At 47.7% G+C, this 18,133-nt stretch overlaps 1 protein-coding gene across 1 annotated transcript in view; it reads right to left on the bottom strand.

Annotated features, from left to right (window-relative positions):
- The window catches only part of RAB28 (RAB28, member RAS oncogene family), a 625,431-nt gene that overhangs the window by 105,972 nt on the left and 501,326 nt on the right, over window positions 1-18,133 (bottom strand). Inside the window, exon 5 of the mRNA XM_069202784.1 lies at window positions 16,826-16,929. Coding sequence (XP_069058885.1) covers window positions 16,826-16,929 — 104 coding nt within the window. The remainder of the gene's footprint in view (window positions 1-16,825; window positions 16,930-18,133) is intronic.

Genomic DNA, 18,133 nt, shown 5'->3' with positions numbered 1-18,133 from the left:
CTAATACACTATTTCGAAATCACAGACAGACTCCAGATCGTTTTGTGCTTTAGGTGTGTTTATTTAAGTGCTCAATATTGGAGGGGGTAGTGGAAGGGTGAGGGGTGATGGCGGAGGAATGTCCATGGCAGAGTCCTGTCTATTAGTCTCACAAGTGCATTGCCCATATGGGCATAGGAAGTGGTGCTGGGGCAGTTTAAGTATGGACAGGGTGACAAAGTGGGACAGTAGGATGACAATCAGGGTGGTCTCATTTCTTAGGGGGGGTCTTGGCATCGTGCTCTGTCTTTGTCCTGGATCTCAGGGACTGTTTGCGGGGTGGTTCTCCCTCTGCAGGGGGAGGGGTGCTGGTGTGGTGGTCCTGCGGTTGGGCGTCCTGTCCACTAGCGCCAGCAGAGGTGGTGGGCAGTTCATCGTCCATGCTAGTGTCAGGGGCCCCTTGTAGTGCCACAGTGTCGCTCCTGGTGTTCACAAGTTCCTTCAGCACCCCTACGATGGTGCCCAGGGTAGAGCTGATGGTTCTGAGTTCCTCCCTGAAGCCCATATACTGTTCCTCCTGCAGGCGCTGGGTCTCCTGAAACTTGGCCAGTACTGTTGCCATCGTCTCCTGGGAGTGGTGGTAGGCTCCCATGATGGAGGAGAGGGCCTCGTGGAGAGTGGGTTCCCTTGGCATGTCTGCCCCCTGTCCCACAGCAGCCCTCCCAGTTCCCCTGTGTTCCTGGGCCTCCGTCCCCTGGACCGTGTGCCCACTACCACTGCCCCCAGGTCCCTGTTGTTGTTGGGGTGGTGGGTTATCCTCGGTTCCCTGTAGTGGTGGACACACTGCTGATTGACGTATCCTGGAGACGGAGGAATGGGCCCGCTGGGTGGGTGCTATGTTGGTGTTTCCAGAGGGTGGAAGGTCTGTGGTGGCCTGTGCGAGGGGAACCGACTGTCCCGAGGTCCCCGATGGTCCGGGCTGGACATCTAGATCCAGTTGGACAGAGGTGCTGTCATCACCGTGGGCCCCTTCTGTTGGTGGTTTGGACATGTGTGGACCCTCCTGTCCGGTGACGTTGGGTAGGGGTTCTGCAGGGGGATAAAAGTATGTTTATTAAATCTGTGTGGGTAATGGTGTGCAATGGGTGGGTGACCGTGTACCCCAGTGCTAGCATTCCTGTGTGGGACCTTGTGTGATGATGGTTTAGGGGGGTGTATGGGTATGTGCAGTGGGCATGCTTTGGTGATGGGTGTCCATGCTTTGTTGTTGCATGCAGGGCTTGGTGTTGGGATGGGTGGTTTGTGATGTTGGGACATATGTGAGGAGTTGGGGTGCTGGGGGTGAGGGTGGGGGTATGTGATAGCATGCAAGTAGGGTGGGGGATGTAATAGTAAAGCTTTGACTTACCAGAGTCCATTCCTCCACCTACTCCTGCGAGGCCCTCAGAATGCAGAATCGCCAAGACCTGCTCCTCCCATGTTGTTAGTTGTGGGGGAGGAGGTGGGGGTCCACCGCCAGTCCGCTGAACCGCCAGGTGGTGCCTTGAGACCACGGAACGCACCTTCCCCCGTAGGTCGTTCCACCTCTTCCTGATGTCCTCCCGATTTCTTGGGTGCTCTCCCACTGCGTTGACCCTGTCCACTATTCTTTGCCATAGCTCCATCTTCCTTGCAATTGAGGTGTGCTGCACCTGTGCTCCGAATAGCTGTGGCTCTACCCAGACGATTTCCTCCACCATGACCCTGAGCTCCTCCTCCGAGAACCTGGGGTGTCTTTGCCTTGCCATGGGGTGGTGTAGGTGATGTGTGGGATGGAGTGTGTGGTGATAAGTGTGGTGATATGTAGTGTTGTGTTGTGTGAGGTGCGTGGAAGTTGTGTGGGTGATGGTGTTGTGTGCCTGTGGATGCTAGTTTGTTGATGGTGGTGTCTCTCTCTGGCCTTCTCTCTCGTGGAGGTTTGTGGGTGATGTGGGTGTGTGTTTTATATTGTAATGGGTGTGTCTATCAGGTGTGTGTATTTTGAATTGTCCAATGTGGCTGTGTTTTGTATATGTGTGTGTATTTTGAGCGCAGCGGTGTGTACCGCCAATGGAATACCGCGGTTGAAAGACCACCGCGTGGATTCGTGTGTCGTGATAGTGTGGGCGTTTTTCTGTTGGCGTGATGGTGGAGGTTTTGTTTTCGCCAGTTTATCACTGACCTTTGGTGTGGCGGACTTGTGTGGGTGTCTGTATTTTGGCGCATTCCGAAATGTGGGTCATAATAGCTGTGGCGGAATTCCGCGGGCGCGACGGTGTGTTGGCGGTCTTCTGCACTTGCGGTAAGCGGCTTTTACCGCCAATGTTGTAATGACCACCTAAGTCCGAAAGGGAAAAAGTTGACCGGGACCTCCCAGCCACCGTATCCGAGGAGGGCTCCAGGGATGACGGATCAAGATCCAGGTTTACCCCGATCGAAGGATTTTCACCTCGAAAAAATGACTAAGTCCGAAGGTAAAAATCTCCACTAAGGATTCCCGCGACGCGTATCCGGAGAAGGGCTCCAGGAGGTCGGATTGGACTTGCAGGTTCGTCCCGCTGAAGAAAATCTTCAGAAAAGAGACTAAGTGTGAAGGTAAACTTTTAACCGAGGCCTCCCGCGGCCTGTAGCCGAGCAGGGCTTCATCGTGGTCGGCCTTAAACTTTGACTTTGACCCGGTCGAGGTGCAACCAGATGACCCTATTGGCGCTTTTTGTTTCTAGGCGCTAAAAAAACAATAATTCTTTAAAAATTCATATCTCCGGTTCCCCTTATCCGATTTTATTCATTTTTGTGTCATTTTAAAGATACAAATATAATCTATTTTTATAAATTGGATTTGGATTTTTAAACTGTTTCCTGTGTTTTATTTAATTACTGTTTTGTGATATTTGAATGCTTTACACTCTGTCTCCTAAGTTAAGCCTTGACGCTCGTTGCCAAGCTACCAAGGGTTGAGCTGGGTTTAATTTACTGAGACCTAACTGGACCTAAGTGGAGGTTAGTGGCCTATTGCTAAGTGTAGGTACCTACCTGCCCTTATCAATAAACCATTTTCCAACAGTCAGGAAACTGCTGTTGCCAAGGGTGCCAGAAGACCGCCATAATATAGCTACTGCAGGATTTACGCTACAATAAGGGCGGAAATCCGGCAGTGGCCACGCTGGCGGGCGAGGCACCAGTGTGGTGCTACCACTTGCACTGCTCCGCCAGTAGGACGCTGCCAGCTGTATTTTGACTAAAAACACTGGTGGCTGATGTGGCAGTATACAACGCCAGCCTGTTGGCAGTAATACCGCTGCATTAACCCTGGTGGTCACAAGACCGCCAGGATTAAAATGAGGGCATACGTTTTTAGACACATTTTGAGGTTTACAAGGAATTCTGGGTAGCAAAATCTGGTGAGAGCCACATAAGTCACCCTATCCTGGATTCCCCAGGGTATCTAGTTTCCAAAAATGTACAGTTTTGCTAGGTATCCCTAGATGCCAGGTGAGCTAGGACCCAAATCCACAGTTAGGCAAATTGCTAAATAAAAGGGTCAATTCTGGATGGAAAAATGTGATGGGTCTACATTGCGTTTTGGGCTATTTCCTATCGCGGGCACTAGGCCTATCCACACAAGTGAGGTACAATTTTTATGGGGAGACTTAGCAGAAACACAGAAGTGTTATTATCAATTGTCTTTCTCTACATTTGTGCCTTCTAAATGTAAAACAGTGTAAGAGAGAAGTCATTTTAAGAAATGCCCTCTAATTCACATGCTAGTATAGGTACCCCCAAATTCAAAAATGTGAAAATAACCACTGCTGGCTCTGCGTACTTAGGGTTCTTGGTGAACCTACCAGCCCTACATTCCCCACAACCAGAAGGGTCCGGCAGATGTAACAGTATATTGCTTTAAAAATTCTGCCATAGTTAAAAGTTACTGGGAAAATGTAGGCACAAATGGCAGTTTATTTCAACTCAATTTCAATATTGTTTTATTTCAAATGTTACTTTCTATAGGAAAACCTTGAATGATCTACATAAATTACCCCTTGCTGAATTCAGAATGTTGTCTACTGTTCAGAAATATATAGCTTTTCCGGATTCCACCATTGGTTTTACACCCATTTCTACTACTATCTTCTGGAGCACTCCCCCCCCCCCAAAAAAAACTGAAAATCTAGCTGTATTTTAGCTAATTTCTCGGTCCCCTCCATGGTAATTCGCAAACCCTGGGCACCTTTACAATCCCCAGGGTGTTAGAAAAAAAGGATGCAAATTTGGCATGGATACCTTAAGTGGCCAAAATGTTATGGTGGCCTAAGTGAAAACTAACCCAAATTGCCAAAAAAGGCTTAGCACGAGAGGTGGTGGGGGAGGGGCGGGGGAGTGATTGAAGGATTATAATCGAAAGGGTTAAAGGACAGGGGCTGCTTTGAAAAACATAACTGAACAAAGACTACAGGATAAAATGGCATGCTATGCATCAGTCCCTCTATAAAAACAAGCACTGGCCAAGCCAATAGGTGTTGCCATTTTTTATCTTTGGCATTCTATATTAGTAACTGGATTATAAATATTAGAAAAAAGTTATAATTATGTTTGTTTTAAATTTGATCAACCGTTAATAGTTGTTTATGTTGTGATGCATGTTGAATTAATATCCCAGGGTTCCAAACGTGTAATTTGGACCTTATTTAATATGGCATTGTATTAGAGTACAGCAATGTGTAGTTAGTAAAGTGCCACTGCACCTGCTGCGCCATTCAAATCATGGCCCTTTTAACTATGAGGTAACCGAAATTGTGACTGCCTGTAGCAAAATATAGCAATATTTTGTGTTTAACCCCTTAGCTGCTGGGCCTTTCCCCCCTCAGTGCTGAGCCCTTTTTTGGCTATTTGGGGTAGTTCGCGCTTAGGGCTTCATAACTTTTTGTCCACATAAGCTAACCACGCCAAATTTGCGTCCTTTTTTTCCAACATCCTAGGGATTCTAATGGTACCCAGAGTTGGTGGTTTCCCCTGGAGGAGACCAAGAAAATAGCCAAAATACAGTGAAAATTTAGTTTTTTCCAAAAAAATGGGAAAAAAGGGCTGCCGAAGAAGGCTTGTGGTTTTTTCCCTGAAAATGCCATCAACCAAGGGTTTCTGGTGCTGAAATCACTATCTTCCCACCTTTCAGGAACGGGCAGACTTGAATCAGAAAACCGAATTTTTCAACACAAATTTGGCATTTTACTGGGACATACCCCATTTCTACTATATTTGGTGCTTTCAGCCTCCTTCCAGTTAGTGACAGGAATGGGTGTGAAACCAATGCTGGATCCCGGAATGCTAAACATTTCTGAAAACTAGACAAAATTCTGAATTCAGCAAGGGGTCATTTGTGTAGATCCTACAAGGTTTTCCTACAGAAAATAACAGCTGAAATAAAAAAATATTGAAATTGAGCTGAAAACAACAGCCATTTTTCTTTATGTTTTACTCTGTAACTTTTTCCTGCGATGTCAGATTTCTGAAAGCAATATACCGTTTTGTCTGCTGGACTCTTCTGGTTGCGGGGATGTAAAGGGCTTGTAGGTTCATCAAGAACCCTAGGTACCCAGAGCCAATAAATAAGCTGCACCCTGCAGTTGGTTTTCATTCTATACTGGGTATACAGCAATTCATTTGCTGAAATATGAAGAGTGAAAAAGAGGTATCAAGAAAACCTTTGCATTTCCAAAATGGGATCAAGATAAGGTTTTGAGGAGCAGTGGTTATTTGCACATCGCTGAATTCCGAGGTGCCCATACTAGCATGTGAATTGCAGGGCATTTCTCAAATAGACGTCTTTTTTACACACTCTCTTATATTTGGAAGGAAAAAATGTAGAGAAAGATAAGGGGCAATAACACTTGTTTTGCTATTCTGTGTTCCCCCAAGTCTCCCGATAAAAATGATACCTCACTTGTGTGGGTAGGCCTAGTGCCCGCGACAGGAAATGCCCCAAAACACAACATGGACACATCCTATTTTTTTTATAGAAAACACAGCTGTTTTTTCCAAAGTGCCTAACTGTAGATTTTGGCCTCTAGCTCAGCCGGCACATAGGGAAACCTACCAAACCTGTGCATTTCTGAAAACTAGAGACCTAGGGGAATCCAAGGAGGGGTGACTTGCGGGGCTCGGACCAGGTTCTGTTACCCAGAATCCTTTGCAAACCTCAAAAAGTGGCTAAAAAAACAAGTTCTCCTCACATTTCGGTGACAGAAAGTTCTGGAATCTGAGAGGAGCCACAAATTTCTTTCCACCTGGCGTTCCCCCAAGTCTCCCGATAAAAATGATACCTCACTTGTGTGGGTAGGCCTAGCGCCCGCGACAGGAAACGCCCCAAAGCGCAACGTGGACACATCAAAATTTTTGGAAGAAAACAGAGGTGTTTTTTGAGAAGTGCCTACCTGTAGATTTTGGCCTCTAGCTCAGCCGGCACCTAGGGAAACCTACCAAACCTGTGCATTTCTGAAAACTAGAGACCTAGGGCAATCCAAGGAGGGGTGACTCGCGGGGCTCGGACCAGGTTCTGTTACCCAGAATCCTTTGCAAACCTCAAAAAGTGGCTAAAAAAACAAGTTTTTCTCACATTTCGGTGACAGAAAGTTCTGGAATCTGAGAGGAGCCACAAATTTCCTTCCACCCGGCGTTCCCCCAAGTCTCCCGATAAAAATGATACCTCACTTGTGTGGGTAGGCCTAGCGCCCGCGACAGGAAACGCCCCAAAGCGCAACGTGGACACATCCAAATTTTTGGAAGAAAACAGAGGTGTTTTTTGAGAAGTGCCTACCTGTAGATTTTGGCCTCTAGCTCAGCCGGCACCTAGGGAAACCTACCAAACCTGTGCATTTCTGAAAACTAGAGACCTAGGGCAATCCAAGGAGGGGTGACTCGCGGGGCTCGGACCAGGTTCTGTTACCCAGAATCCTTTGCAAACCTCAAAAAGTGGCTAAAAAAACAAGTTTTCCTCACATTTCGGTGACAGAAAGTTCTGGAATCTGAGAGGAGCCACAAATTTCCTTCCACCCAGCGTTCCCCCAAGTCTCCCGATAAAAATGATACCTCACTTGTGTGGGTAGCCCTAGCGCCCGCGACAGGAAACGCCCCAAAGCGCAACGTGGACACATCAAAATTTTTGGAAGAAAACAGAGGTGTTTTTTGAGAAGTGCCTACCTGTAGATTTTGGCTTCTAGCTCAGCCGGCACCTAGGGAAACCTACCAAACCTGTGCATTTCTGAAAACTAGAGACCTAGGGCAATCCAAGGAGGGGTGACTCGCGGGGCTCGGACCAGGTTCTGTTACCCAGAATCCTTTGCAAACCTCAAAAAGTGGCTAAAAAAACAAGTTTTCCTCAGATTTCGGTGACAGAAAGTTCTGGAATCTGAGAGGAGCCACAAATTTCCTTCCACCCGGCGTTCCCCCAAGTCTCCCGATAAAAATGATACCTCACTTGTGTGGGTAGGCCTAGCGCCCGCGACAGGAAACGCCCCAAAGCGCAACGTGGACACATCAAAATTTTTGGAAGAAAACAGAGGTGTTTTTTGAGAAGTGCCTACCTGTAGATTTTGGCCTCTAGCTCAGCCGGCACCTAGGGAAACCTACCAAACCTGTGCATTTCTGAAAACTAGAGACCTAGGGCAATACAAGGAGGGGTGACTCGAGGGGCTCGGACCAGGTTCTGTTACCCACAATCCTTTGCAAACCTCAAAAAGTGGCTAAAAAAACAAGTTTTCCTCACATTTCGGTGACAGAAAGTTCTGGAATCTGAGAGGAGCCACAAATTTTCTTCCACCCGGCGTTCCCCCAAGTCTCCCGATAAAAATGATACCTCACTTGTGTGGGTAGGCCTAGCGCCCGCGACAGGAAACGCCCCAAAGCGCAACGTGGACACATCCAAATTTTTGGAAGAAAACAGAGGTGTTTTTTGAGAAGTGCCTACCTGTAGATTTTGGCCTCTAGCTCAGCCGGCACATAGGGAAACCTACCAAACCTGTGCATTTCTGAAAACTAGAGACCTAGGGGAATCCAAGGAGGGGTGACTTGCGGGGCTCGGACCAGGTTCTGTTACCCAGAATCCTTTGCAAACCTCAAAAAGTGGCCAAAAAAACAAGTTTTCTTCACATTTCGGTGACAGAAAGTTCTGGAATCTGAGAGGAGCCACAAATTTCCTTCCACCCGGCGTTCCCCTAAGTCTCCCGATAAAAATGATACCTCACTTGTGTGGGTAGGCCTAGCGCCCGCGACAGGAAATGCCCCAAAACAGAACGTGGACACATCACATTTTTTCATAGAAAACAGTGCCTACCTGTGGATTTTGGCCTCTAGCTCAGCCGGCACCTGGGGAAACCTAGCAAACCAGCACATTTTTGTAAACTAGAAACCCAGGGGAATCCAAGATGAGGTGACTTGTGGGGCTCGGACCAGGTTCTGTTACCCAGAATCCTTTGCAAACCTCAAAATGTGGCTAAAATGCCACGTTTTCCACACATTTCGGTGACAGAAAGTTCTGGAATCTGAGGGGAGCCACAAATTTCCTTCCACCCAGCGTTCCCCCAAGTCTCCCGATAAATATGATACCTCACTTGTGTGGTTAGGCCTGGTGCCTGCGACAGGAATAGATCACACAACGGTCAATGTTGGTCCTTACGTGAGGCAGCTGTTGACCCTGGGGTGATCCATTCCTGACACAGGCACTAGGTGTAGGCACTCAAGTGGGGTAGTGTTTTTATCAGGACAGGTGAGGAGTCACTGGGTGGTAGGAATGTTGTGGATCCCAGCATATTCCTGTAGTTTGTGTGACAGAAATGCGAGAAAAATAGAGTTTTTTCTCAACATTTCAGCTTTGCAGGGTATTCTGGGTAAGAAAACTTTGGGGAATCCACACAAGTCACACCTCTGTGGACTCCCCCGAATGTCTAGTTTCCAGAAATGTTTGGGTTTAGTGTGTTTCTCTATATGGCCGCCGAATCCAGGACCAAAAACACAGGTGCCTGCCTTACAAAACCAGTTTGTTTTGCCATAGACAATTTTGATGTCTCCACAATATGATTTGGGTGGTGGAATTTGGGGCTGAACTAAATTGGTGAGCTCCCAAGAGAGCACTCTCTCTCTGCTTGCCGCCGCATTCACCTGCTCTCTGGGTTGGCCTAACCCACTATTACCCAGTTGCACGAACAGCTTGCGAAGGGACAGCAGGACTGTCCTCATCACCTCCCTCATAATGTACTGGAAGAGGAGTTTTCGAATGGGACTCCTCTGACTGAAAAATCACTCCCAGAGTCTGCGCCATTGTCCTATCCCTCAGATGCTGTCTCAGTATCTGATCCTATGTCAGAGCGGTCCTCTATAACCCGAGTGCAGGCAGCAGTCATCCATCAAGATGCCATCTCTGCTATTGGCTAAACTGTTGCTCTAAAACACTAGCCTACGTAGACAGTCACAAAATCGATGGTGTGTGTGAGATACGTGCAACAGTAGAGGCCACCTTACCTGCGCTTCTTCCCTCAATCAGCACGTACTTTCAAGACACTCAAAAAACACCTTGTCACATACCATTCGTCACAGTCTTTAGCACCTCCTGCGCCCAGTCCAACAATCATTATTGGTGCTCCCACTCCCTCCTCCTCGGATTCCCTCATTACCACCCAGCAAAAGTGCCCTTCATCTCTCCATAGACTTTACTAATGTACTCAGCTATTTACATAAAATACAGATGTGCTCTTTGCAGTAGGCATATAAACCTTCTGCGCTTCTTTATGGCACTAAAACTGCCACTAGACAAGTCAGACCCTTTTCCCCCCAGGGAAACCACACACATATTGACAAAAGTGATGTATATATGACAGCCAACCACCTGAAACTCAACTCAAGCAAAACCGAAATAATCCTCTTTGGCCCTCACCAAAAAAACCTGGGACCCCCCATGGTGGCCCACCACGCTAGGCCCTGCACCCACCCCCGCCAACTACGCACGCAACCTCAGCATCATCCTAGACTCCTCCCTCTCTATGACCCAACAAATCAACGCTCTTACCTCCTCATGCTTCAACAAACTCCGTATACTGAAAAACATTAAAATGGATCCCCACAGAGACCAGAAAAACTGTCACTCACGCACTCATCAGCAGCAGGCTTGATTACAGAAACGCCCTCTACGCCGGCACCACTCTAAAACTCAAGTGCAAACTACACGCATCCAGAACTCAGCAGCACGACTCATCCTCGACCTCCACCGACACGAACACATCTCTCCACACCTCAAATCCCTCCACTGGCTCCCCATTGACAAAAGGATCACCTTCAAGATCCTCATCCTCGCACACAAATCACTCCACAACACATGCCCTGCCTACCTCAACGAGAGTCACCTTCCACACCCCCACACGAAACGTCCGTTCAGCTGACCTCTCTCTCGCCTCTGACCCCCGCATCAAACACACCACCACCGGGGGCAGATCCTTCTCCTACATTGCACCCAAAACATGGAACGCACTCACAACCCACATTCGCAAGACCCAAAACCTACTTCTTTTCAGGAAGGGCCTCAAAACCTGGCTTTTTGAACAGTGAACCTCCTAGCCCCTTTCCCTCCCCCCCGCCCCCCCCCCCCCCAGCGCCTTGAGACCCTCACAGGTGAGTAGCGCGCTTTATAAATCTCTTTGATACAGATCTACCTATATATATATATATATATAAATATATATCTACATCTATAGATATATCCATGTACCTAGATATATCTATCTACATAGATATATATATATAGATATATACATATATATTTTTTTAGTTGTTGTATGGTTTCCTTGGGGGCCAAAATGGCCCCCAGGGAAACCCTACAACATCTAAAAAAAAAATTGCCCCCACAGGGGGTCACCCTGCCCACGGGCGACCCCCTGTCATTTCATTTATTTTTTTTTTTTAAAAAAAATAAAAATCCCCTGGGGGGGGGGGGGGGGGGGGGGGGGCGCGCGATCGCGCCCCCCCCCCCCTCCCCAGGGGGCACCTACCTTTTTATAGGAAAATTATGCCGGGGGGGCGGCCCGTTTTCCGGGGGGGGCCGCCCCCCAAAAGTGAAATCCCTGGTGTCTAGTGGGGTTTCCTGGCCCCCGATCGCAGCTGTGCTGCGATCGGGGGCCAGGAAACCGTTTCAGAAGGCCTCATAAGAAAGGGGAGAGTCTCCCCTTTCTTACGAGGCCTTTTCAAAATGTTTCCTGACCCCCCCGATCGTAGCTGTGCTGCGATCGGGGGAGCCAGGAAACCTGAAAGTGTTTCCTGGCCCCCGATCGCAGCACAGCTGCGACCGGGGGCCAGGAAACACTTTCAGGAAGGCCTCGTAAGAAAGGGGAGACTCTCCCCTTTCTTACGAGGCCTTCCCGAACGTGTAAAAGGCCGTTTTCCCCATGAAAGCAGGAAGCGGCCGCAAGGCTGCTTCCTGCTTTCATGGGGAAAACACCTTTGCAACGTCAGCGCGCCTCGCGGCGCGCTGACGTCACAAAGGGGCGGGTGGGGGGCGGGGGGAGACACGGTAGCTTCCGTGTCTCCCGGGGGGGGGAAAAAAAAATTAAAAAAAATCCTCGCACCCGAGGATTTATTAATGCCCTTCCTGGTGTCGGCCACTGGTCGTGACCCGCACCAGGGAGGGTGTGTGGGCGTCGGCCAGTGGCCGACGCCCGCATTTAAGAGGTTAAAGGAGCTATGACGATTTTTGGCCCCGGTGCCACTGCACCTGCTGCACCATTCAAATCATGACCTTAATGCCTGCAAGATAACAGCACTTGTGAATGCCTGTTTAGAAGTACAATTTAGTAATAATTTGTGTTTAGTGGGGCTCCTAGAGCTTTTGGGCATGGTGCCACTGCACCTGCTTCACCATTCACATCATGACCCTAATTCATGCAAGGTAACTGCACTTGTGACAGCCTGTTTGATAGTAAAGTTTAGCAATATTCTGTGCTTAGAAGGGTTCTGACACTGTGGCGCTGGTGTCACAGCACTTGCTGCACCATTCAAATCATGGCCCTAATGCCTGCAAGGTAACTACACTTGTAACTGCCTGTTTGGCAGTAAAATATACCAATATTTGGTGTTTAGAGGGGTTCCTAGAGCTTTAGGCCTCGGTGTCACTGCGCCTGCTGCACCACTAAAATCATGACTCTAGTGCCTGTAAGGTAACTCCACTTGTGACTGTCTGTTTAGTAGTAATATGTAGCAATATGTGGTGTTTAGAGGGGTTCCTAGAGCTTTAGGCCTCGGTGTCACTGCGCCTGCTGCACCACTAAAATCATGACTCTAGTGCCTGTAAGGTAACTCCACTTGTGACTGTCTGTTTAGTAGTAATATGTAGCAATATGTGGTGTTTAGAGGGGTTCCTAGAGCTTTTTGGTCTGGTGCACCACTAACAACTGCTGCACCACTAAAATCATGCCCTGTTGCCCTCAAGATAACTGCATTTGTGACTGCCTGTTTAGTAGTAAAATATAGCAATATTTGGTGTTTAGAGCGGTTCATAGAGCTTTTGGCCCTGGTGTCACTGCACATGCCGCACCACTAAAATCATGACCCTAGTGCCTGCAAGGTAACTGCACTTGTGCGTGCCTGTTTCGTAGCAAGATTTAGCGACAATCTGTGTTCAGAGATGTTCTGACATTTTTGTGGCAACGGTGCTACTGCACCACTAAAACCACAACCCTAGCGCCAGCAAGACAATTGCACTTGTGACTGCCTATTTAGTAGTAAAATATAGCAATATTTGGTGTTTAGAAGAGTTTTGACAACTTTTGGCATAAATGCCACTGCACCTGTTGCACTATTCAAACCATGACCATATTGCTTGCAGGGTAACTGCACTTGTGACTGCCTGTTTAGTTGTAAAATATAGCAATAATAGGTGTTTAGTGGAGTCCTAGAGCTTTTGTTCTAGGTGTGACCACCTGCTTCACCATTGAAATCTTGACTGTAGAGCCTGCTAGCTCACTGCACTTGTGTCAGGCTGTTTAGTAGTAAGATTTAGCAATAATCTGTCTTTAGGGGGGGTCTGACACCTTGTGGCCCTGGCGGCACGGCACCTGCTGCACCATTTAGATCATGACCCGAATGCCTGCATGGTAAATGCACTTGGGACTGCCTGTTTAGCTGTAAAATATAGGAATATCTGTTGTGTAGAGGAGTTATGACAACGTTCCAGTACCACTGCACCTGCTGCACCATTCAAATGAATACCCTAATGCCTGCAAGGTAACTGCGCTTGTGACTGCCTGTTAATAAGTCACTGAGAGACTAACAATTCGAAATAAAACGTCACGCAATCATGCAAATGACTTTTCTTTAAAATGAGTGAGTGGTGATTAAAGAAAGGAAGACACAAATAATGTTAATGTTTACAACTGTTATTCATCAGAAATGTAATTATTAAGTAATGAAAAACTCAACATAATGAGCCCACTCGCTGCTTGCTTTACATCTGCACTCAATACTCCACTGCAAGTTGGCAGACATGTTTACACACATTTGAAAGCAAAATGGCTTGCGTTCAGCGCATCTTTTCACATTCAAACACTAACAAGTAACCAATCACCAAAAAACGAAATGTGTACTTCGGCGATGCTCCCCGCAACAGTAAAAGCAGAACAGAAAGAAGAGCAGAAGACCAGGAAGTGCCATGCTAGCCACTAAAAAGCAAGTAAATTCAAGCGACGTTGGCGCAATGTTTGAATGAACAGACGGGAAGTTCAGGTATGTAAGGCACGAAGTAGGGGTTCTAAGTACCCTTAAAGAATTTTTCTTGCAACATAAGACTTCGCAAGCGCTGTGCAGGCGAAACCTTATAAGTGAGGCTTTATCCCTAGTTCAGAATATATCTTTGCACACTGCACCTAATTAGTCCCTGTCTTATGGGGCAATCCAATGATTCACTATGTTCCAATCGCTTCTACCTATGTTTCATTCACTTTTAACACTATCCCTGTAACCTAATTCACCCATGATTAGGACTACGGCAGGACGTGCTCAAAGACAAAGGTGCCTTTCTGACCACTGGAGTATTCCTAATCCGTTTTATCAGCTCACAATTCCCACCAAACTCTCAAAGCATCAGGATTGTGAGCAATGAAGTAGTGCACATGCAATGTAAAAGGGGCAAAACCACTAATTGAAGGGCTACATGTTTGTGGCCTACCCTGCGCACCACCTATAAAAGAGATTTAAGAAGTAATTTTTGATCTTTCACTTAGTCTTCAGTAATTCCAGCAACTGAGATTAGGACGGAGCTGATTAAAATAGTGCAAGAATCAATAGAAAGACAACTTTTTCCCTTTAGGAGAAGGACAAGCTGCAACCACTGCTTATCTGGTTCACAGAAGAACTGACCACCTCAAAACGCACCTGCCAGAAGCTCAAGAAGAAATGGATCCTCGAGCGCACTCCCGACAACCTTGCCACCCTCAAAGACGCCAACGGTGATCACCACCAACGGATCCGACTCGCCAAGCGCGCCCATTTCACTGAACGCCTCAACAACAACGCCCACGATTGCAAAGAACTCTTCGGCATCGTGAAGGAACTCTCCAACCCTAACGCCAACATCAACGACGTCCCACCCTCCCAGAAACTCTGCGACGACCTCTCCACCTTCTTCCACCAGAAAATCGCAGCCATCCACGACAGTTTCAACACCGCTCCTCCGCCAGACCCCACCCCTGACGACGACGCCCACGCCTGCCGCCTCACCGCCTGGACCCAAGTGGACGACGCCGAAACCCTAACAACCATGAATTCCACCCACTCAGGCTCTCCCACGGACCCATGCCCACATCACGCATTCAACAAAGCCGACGCCACCATCGCCCCCATACTCCGCAAGATCATCAACCTCTCCTTCAACACCGCCACCTTCCCGGACAGCTGGAAGCACGCAGAAATCCAACCCCTCCTCAAGCAACCAAGGCTGACCCCAACGATCTCAAAAACTTCCGACCGATCTCTCTCCTCCTTTTTCCAGCGAAAGTCATCAAGAAGATCGCCAACGCACAGCTCGCCCACTTCCTAGAAGTCAACTCCATCCTAGACCCCTCTCAATCTGGATTCAGACGAAACCACAGTACCGAGACCGCACTCCTCGCCGCCACTGATGACATCAGACAACAAATAGACAATGGCGAAACCTCAGCCCTCATCCTCCTCGACCTATCAGCCGCCTTCAACACAGTCTGCCACCGCACCCTACTGGCCCGTCTCCACGAAGCCGGCATCCAAGACAAAGCCCTCAACTGGATCTCATCCTTCCTCTCCGACAGAACCCAGAGAGTCCGGCTTTCCCCCTTCCGCTCCAAAGCCACCAACCTCATCTGCGGCGTCCCCCAAGACTCCTCTCTCAGTCCAACGGTGTTCAACGTCTACATGGCCCCCCTTGCAAAAGTGGCCCGTCAACACAACCTCAGCATCATCTCCTACGCCGACGACACCCAGCTCGTCCTCTCCCTGACCAAAGACCCTCTCACCGCCAAAACCAACCTCCACGAGGGACTAAAATCCATCGCCGAGTGGATGAACAACAGCCGCCTGAAGCTCAACTCCGACAAGACGGAAGTCCTCATCCTCGGACGCTCCCCCTCGGCCTGGAACGACTCCTGGTGGCCCACTGCACTCGGACCTCCACCCACCCCAGCCAACCACGCAAGAAACCTCGGATTCATCCTCGACTCCGCTCTCACCATGTCCAAACAGGTCAACGCAGTCTCCTCTTCCTGTTTCAGCACCCTCCGAATGCTTCGCAGAATCTTCAAGTGGATTCCAATAGGAACCAGAAAGACGGTAACTCAAGCCCTCGTCAGTAGCAGACTTGACTACGGCAACGCACTCTACACAGGCATCCCAACAAAAGACATCAAACGACTCCAGCGCATCCAGAACGCATCCGCCTGCCTGATCCTCGACATACCCCGCCGATGCCACATCTCCCCCCACCTGAAAGACCTCCACTGGCTCCCCGTGGAAAAAAGGATCACCTTCAAACTCCTCATCCACGCTCACAAGGCTCTACACGACACCGGACCCACTTACCTCAACACCAGACTCAACTTTTACGTCCCCACACGTCAACTCCGCTCTGCCAACCTCGCCCTCGCCATCGTCCCCCGAATCCAGCGCAAGACCTCTGGCGGCAGATCCTTCTCCTTCCTCGCCGCCAAGACCTGGAACTCTCTCCCCACCTCGCTACGCCAGACCCAGGACCTCCTCACTTTCAGGAGACTCCTCAAGACTTGGCTCTTCGAATGCTAGCAGCTCCCTCCCCCCCCCCCAGCGCCTCGAAACCCTGACGGGTACATAGTGCGCTTAATAAGTTCTCTGATTGATTGATTGATTGATCATATCTAACACTCATTACATTAAAGATATTCTCATAAATAAGCATTTATATTGAAAGATGCTGGTAAAACCATTGCGAAATGGAGGTAGAAGTGACATAAGGTATTTGAACCCACAAGGCAAATGCCGTTTAAGAATGTAAAAAGCTCCACGCTAAAAAAAAATATTTGGCATCAATAAAACAAATCAATCAAATGCATACCCTATTACAGAATTCAGTCCTCAAGTGACATACTAATTAAAACATACTATGGTGCTGTCTGAGAAAATAAGTATATAGTTAATGACTACAGACGTTTCTAAACAAATCAAAAACAGTTATGTTTCCCTGTAGGCGAAATATGGTTATTCCCTCTGTAAACATTACTCACACTTTTGACATCTCTGAGATAATCTTATGGGAAGACTTTTAAAATGTTATTATCAACTTTGTGTTACTCACAGAATCTCCACTCTTTGCAGACACAATATGGCCATTAAGATTGTGTTCTTGGCAAAACCGTTGGTGTTTCTCGAATTTCACTGTGCGCATATGTTCCAAATCAACTAAAAAGAAATGAGAAGAAAATAATTTTTCTTAAGGTAAAAGCCATATAAATAAACCTGCAATAACATTGACAATCAAAATCTTACTTAAAAACACAGGCTAAATTACATTTACTTCAGTTAATCTGAAAGAGAAGAACAAGTTGCTTACCTTTGGATATTTCTTATGGATATTCTTATCTACCTGTGGATTCCTCACCTTGTGAATATTCCCCAGGGTCAGACTGGATCAAGGAACTTTAAAGCACAACAGTGAGTGGAGTTCTGCTGCTCGCGCTAACATTTTTCTGCTCCGGAATTAATAAGGGGAGCAGAATAAAAACTGTGCAGTGATGTCAGTTTCTCTCTAGGCTCAGAAGCAGAACCCATCAGTAGATTGGCATGACTAGTGTGTAGATCTCTAGAGTTGGACCTCTTTAGATGGAAAAAGAGTCCGGTTCACAGAATGGGGAGTTGGGAGTATCAGTGATGAATATGGGGTTAAGTCAAATATCCACCAGAAAGATCCTTACTGAAGGTCAGTAACTTGTTCTTTTGATGGATAACTCTAACCATAGATTTCTCACCTTGTGAATGGATATCACTGAAGAACATCCCAAGGTGGTGGGTCTCTCTGCCTCAGACCAAACAGCCCTGCAGGACAGAGCCAACAAAAATGCTTCCCTCAACCGGCTTGACTGTAGGGGCAGTAGTGCTTCACAAATGTACCGATACACAAATAGTTGCCTGACAAATGTTTAGGACATGCGCTCTGTGTGCCTAAGCAGTGGTAGCAGCTTTGCACCTGGAGGATTGAGCATGCAAGACTTCTGGGGGCTGCTTCTTGCCCTTTTTTGCTCCCGAAATCCCCCCAAAAAGCTGATCGGCCACCCAATGTTCTTAAGTGCAAATGATATAAAAATTGCTGAAAGGGTGTGTTAGGCCAGGCATCCTTCGCGTAGTTTACCCTAGACTTTTTGCCTCTAGACCTTCTGTTTTGCTGACTGTATTTTTGCTCCCTTTAGGGTTCTGGACACTTGACCACTGCTGACTAGTGTTTAAGTGCATGTTCTCTTGCCCTAAAACATGGTAACATTGGACTATCCACAACTGGCATAAGTAATGTAATTTTAAGTCCCTATTAATGTGCAATACATGCGCCCAGGGCCTGTAAATTAAATGCTACTTGTGGGCCTGCAGCTCTAATTGTGCCACCCGCTTCCGT

Source organism: Pleurodeles waltl, chromosome 1_2 (assembly GCF_031143425.1).
Source record: "Pleurodeles waltl isolate 20211129_DDA chromosome 1_2, aPleWal1.hap1.20221129, whole genome shotgun sequence".
Lineage (NCBI taxonomy): Eukaryota > Metazoa > Chordata > Amphibia > Caudata > Salamandridae > Pleurodeles > Pleurodeles waltl.
This window is presented reverse-complemented; position numbering and strand designations above follow the sequence as displayed.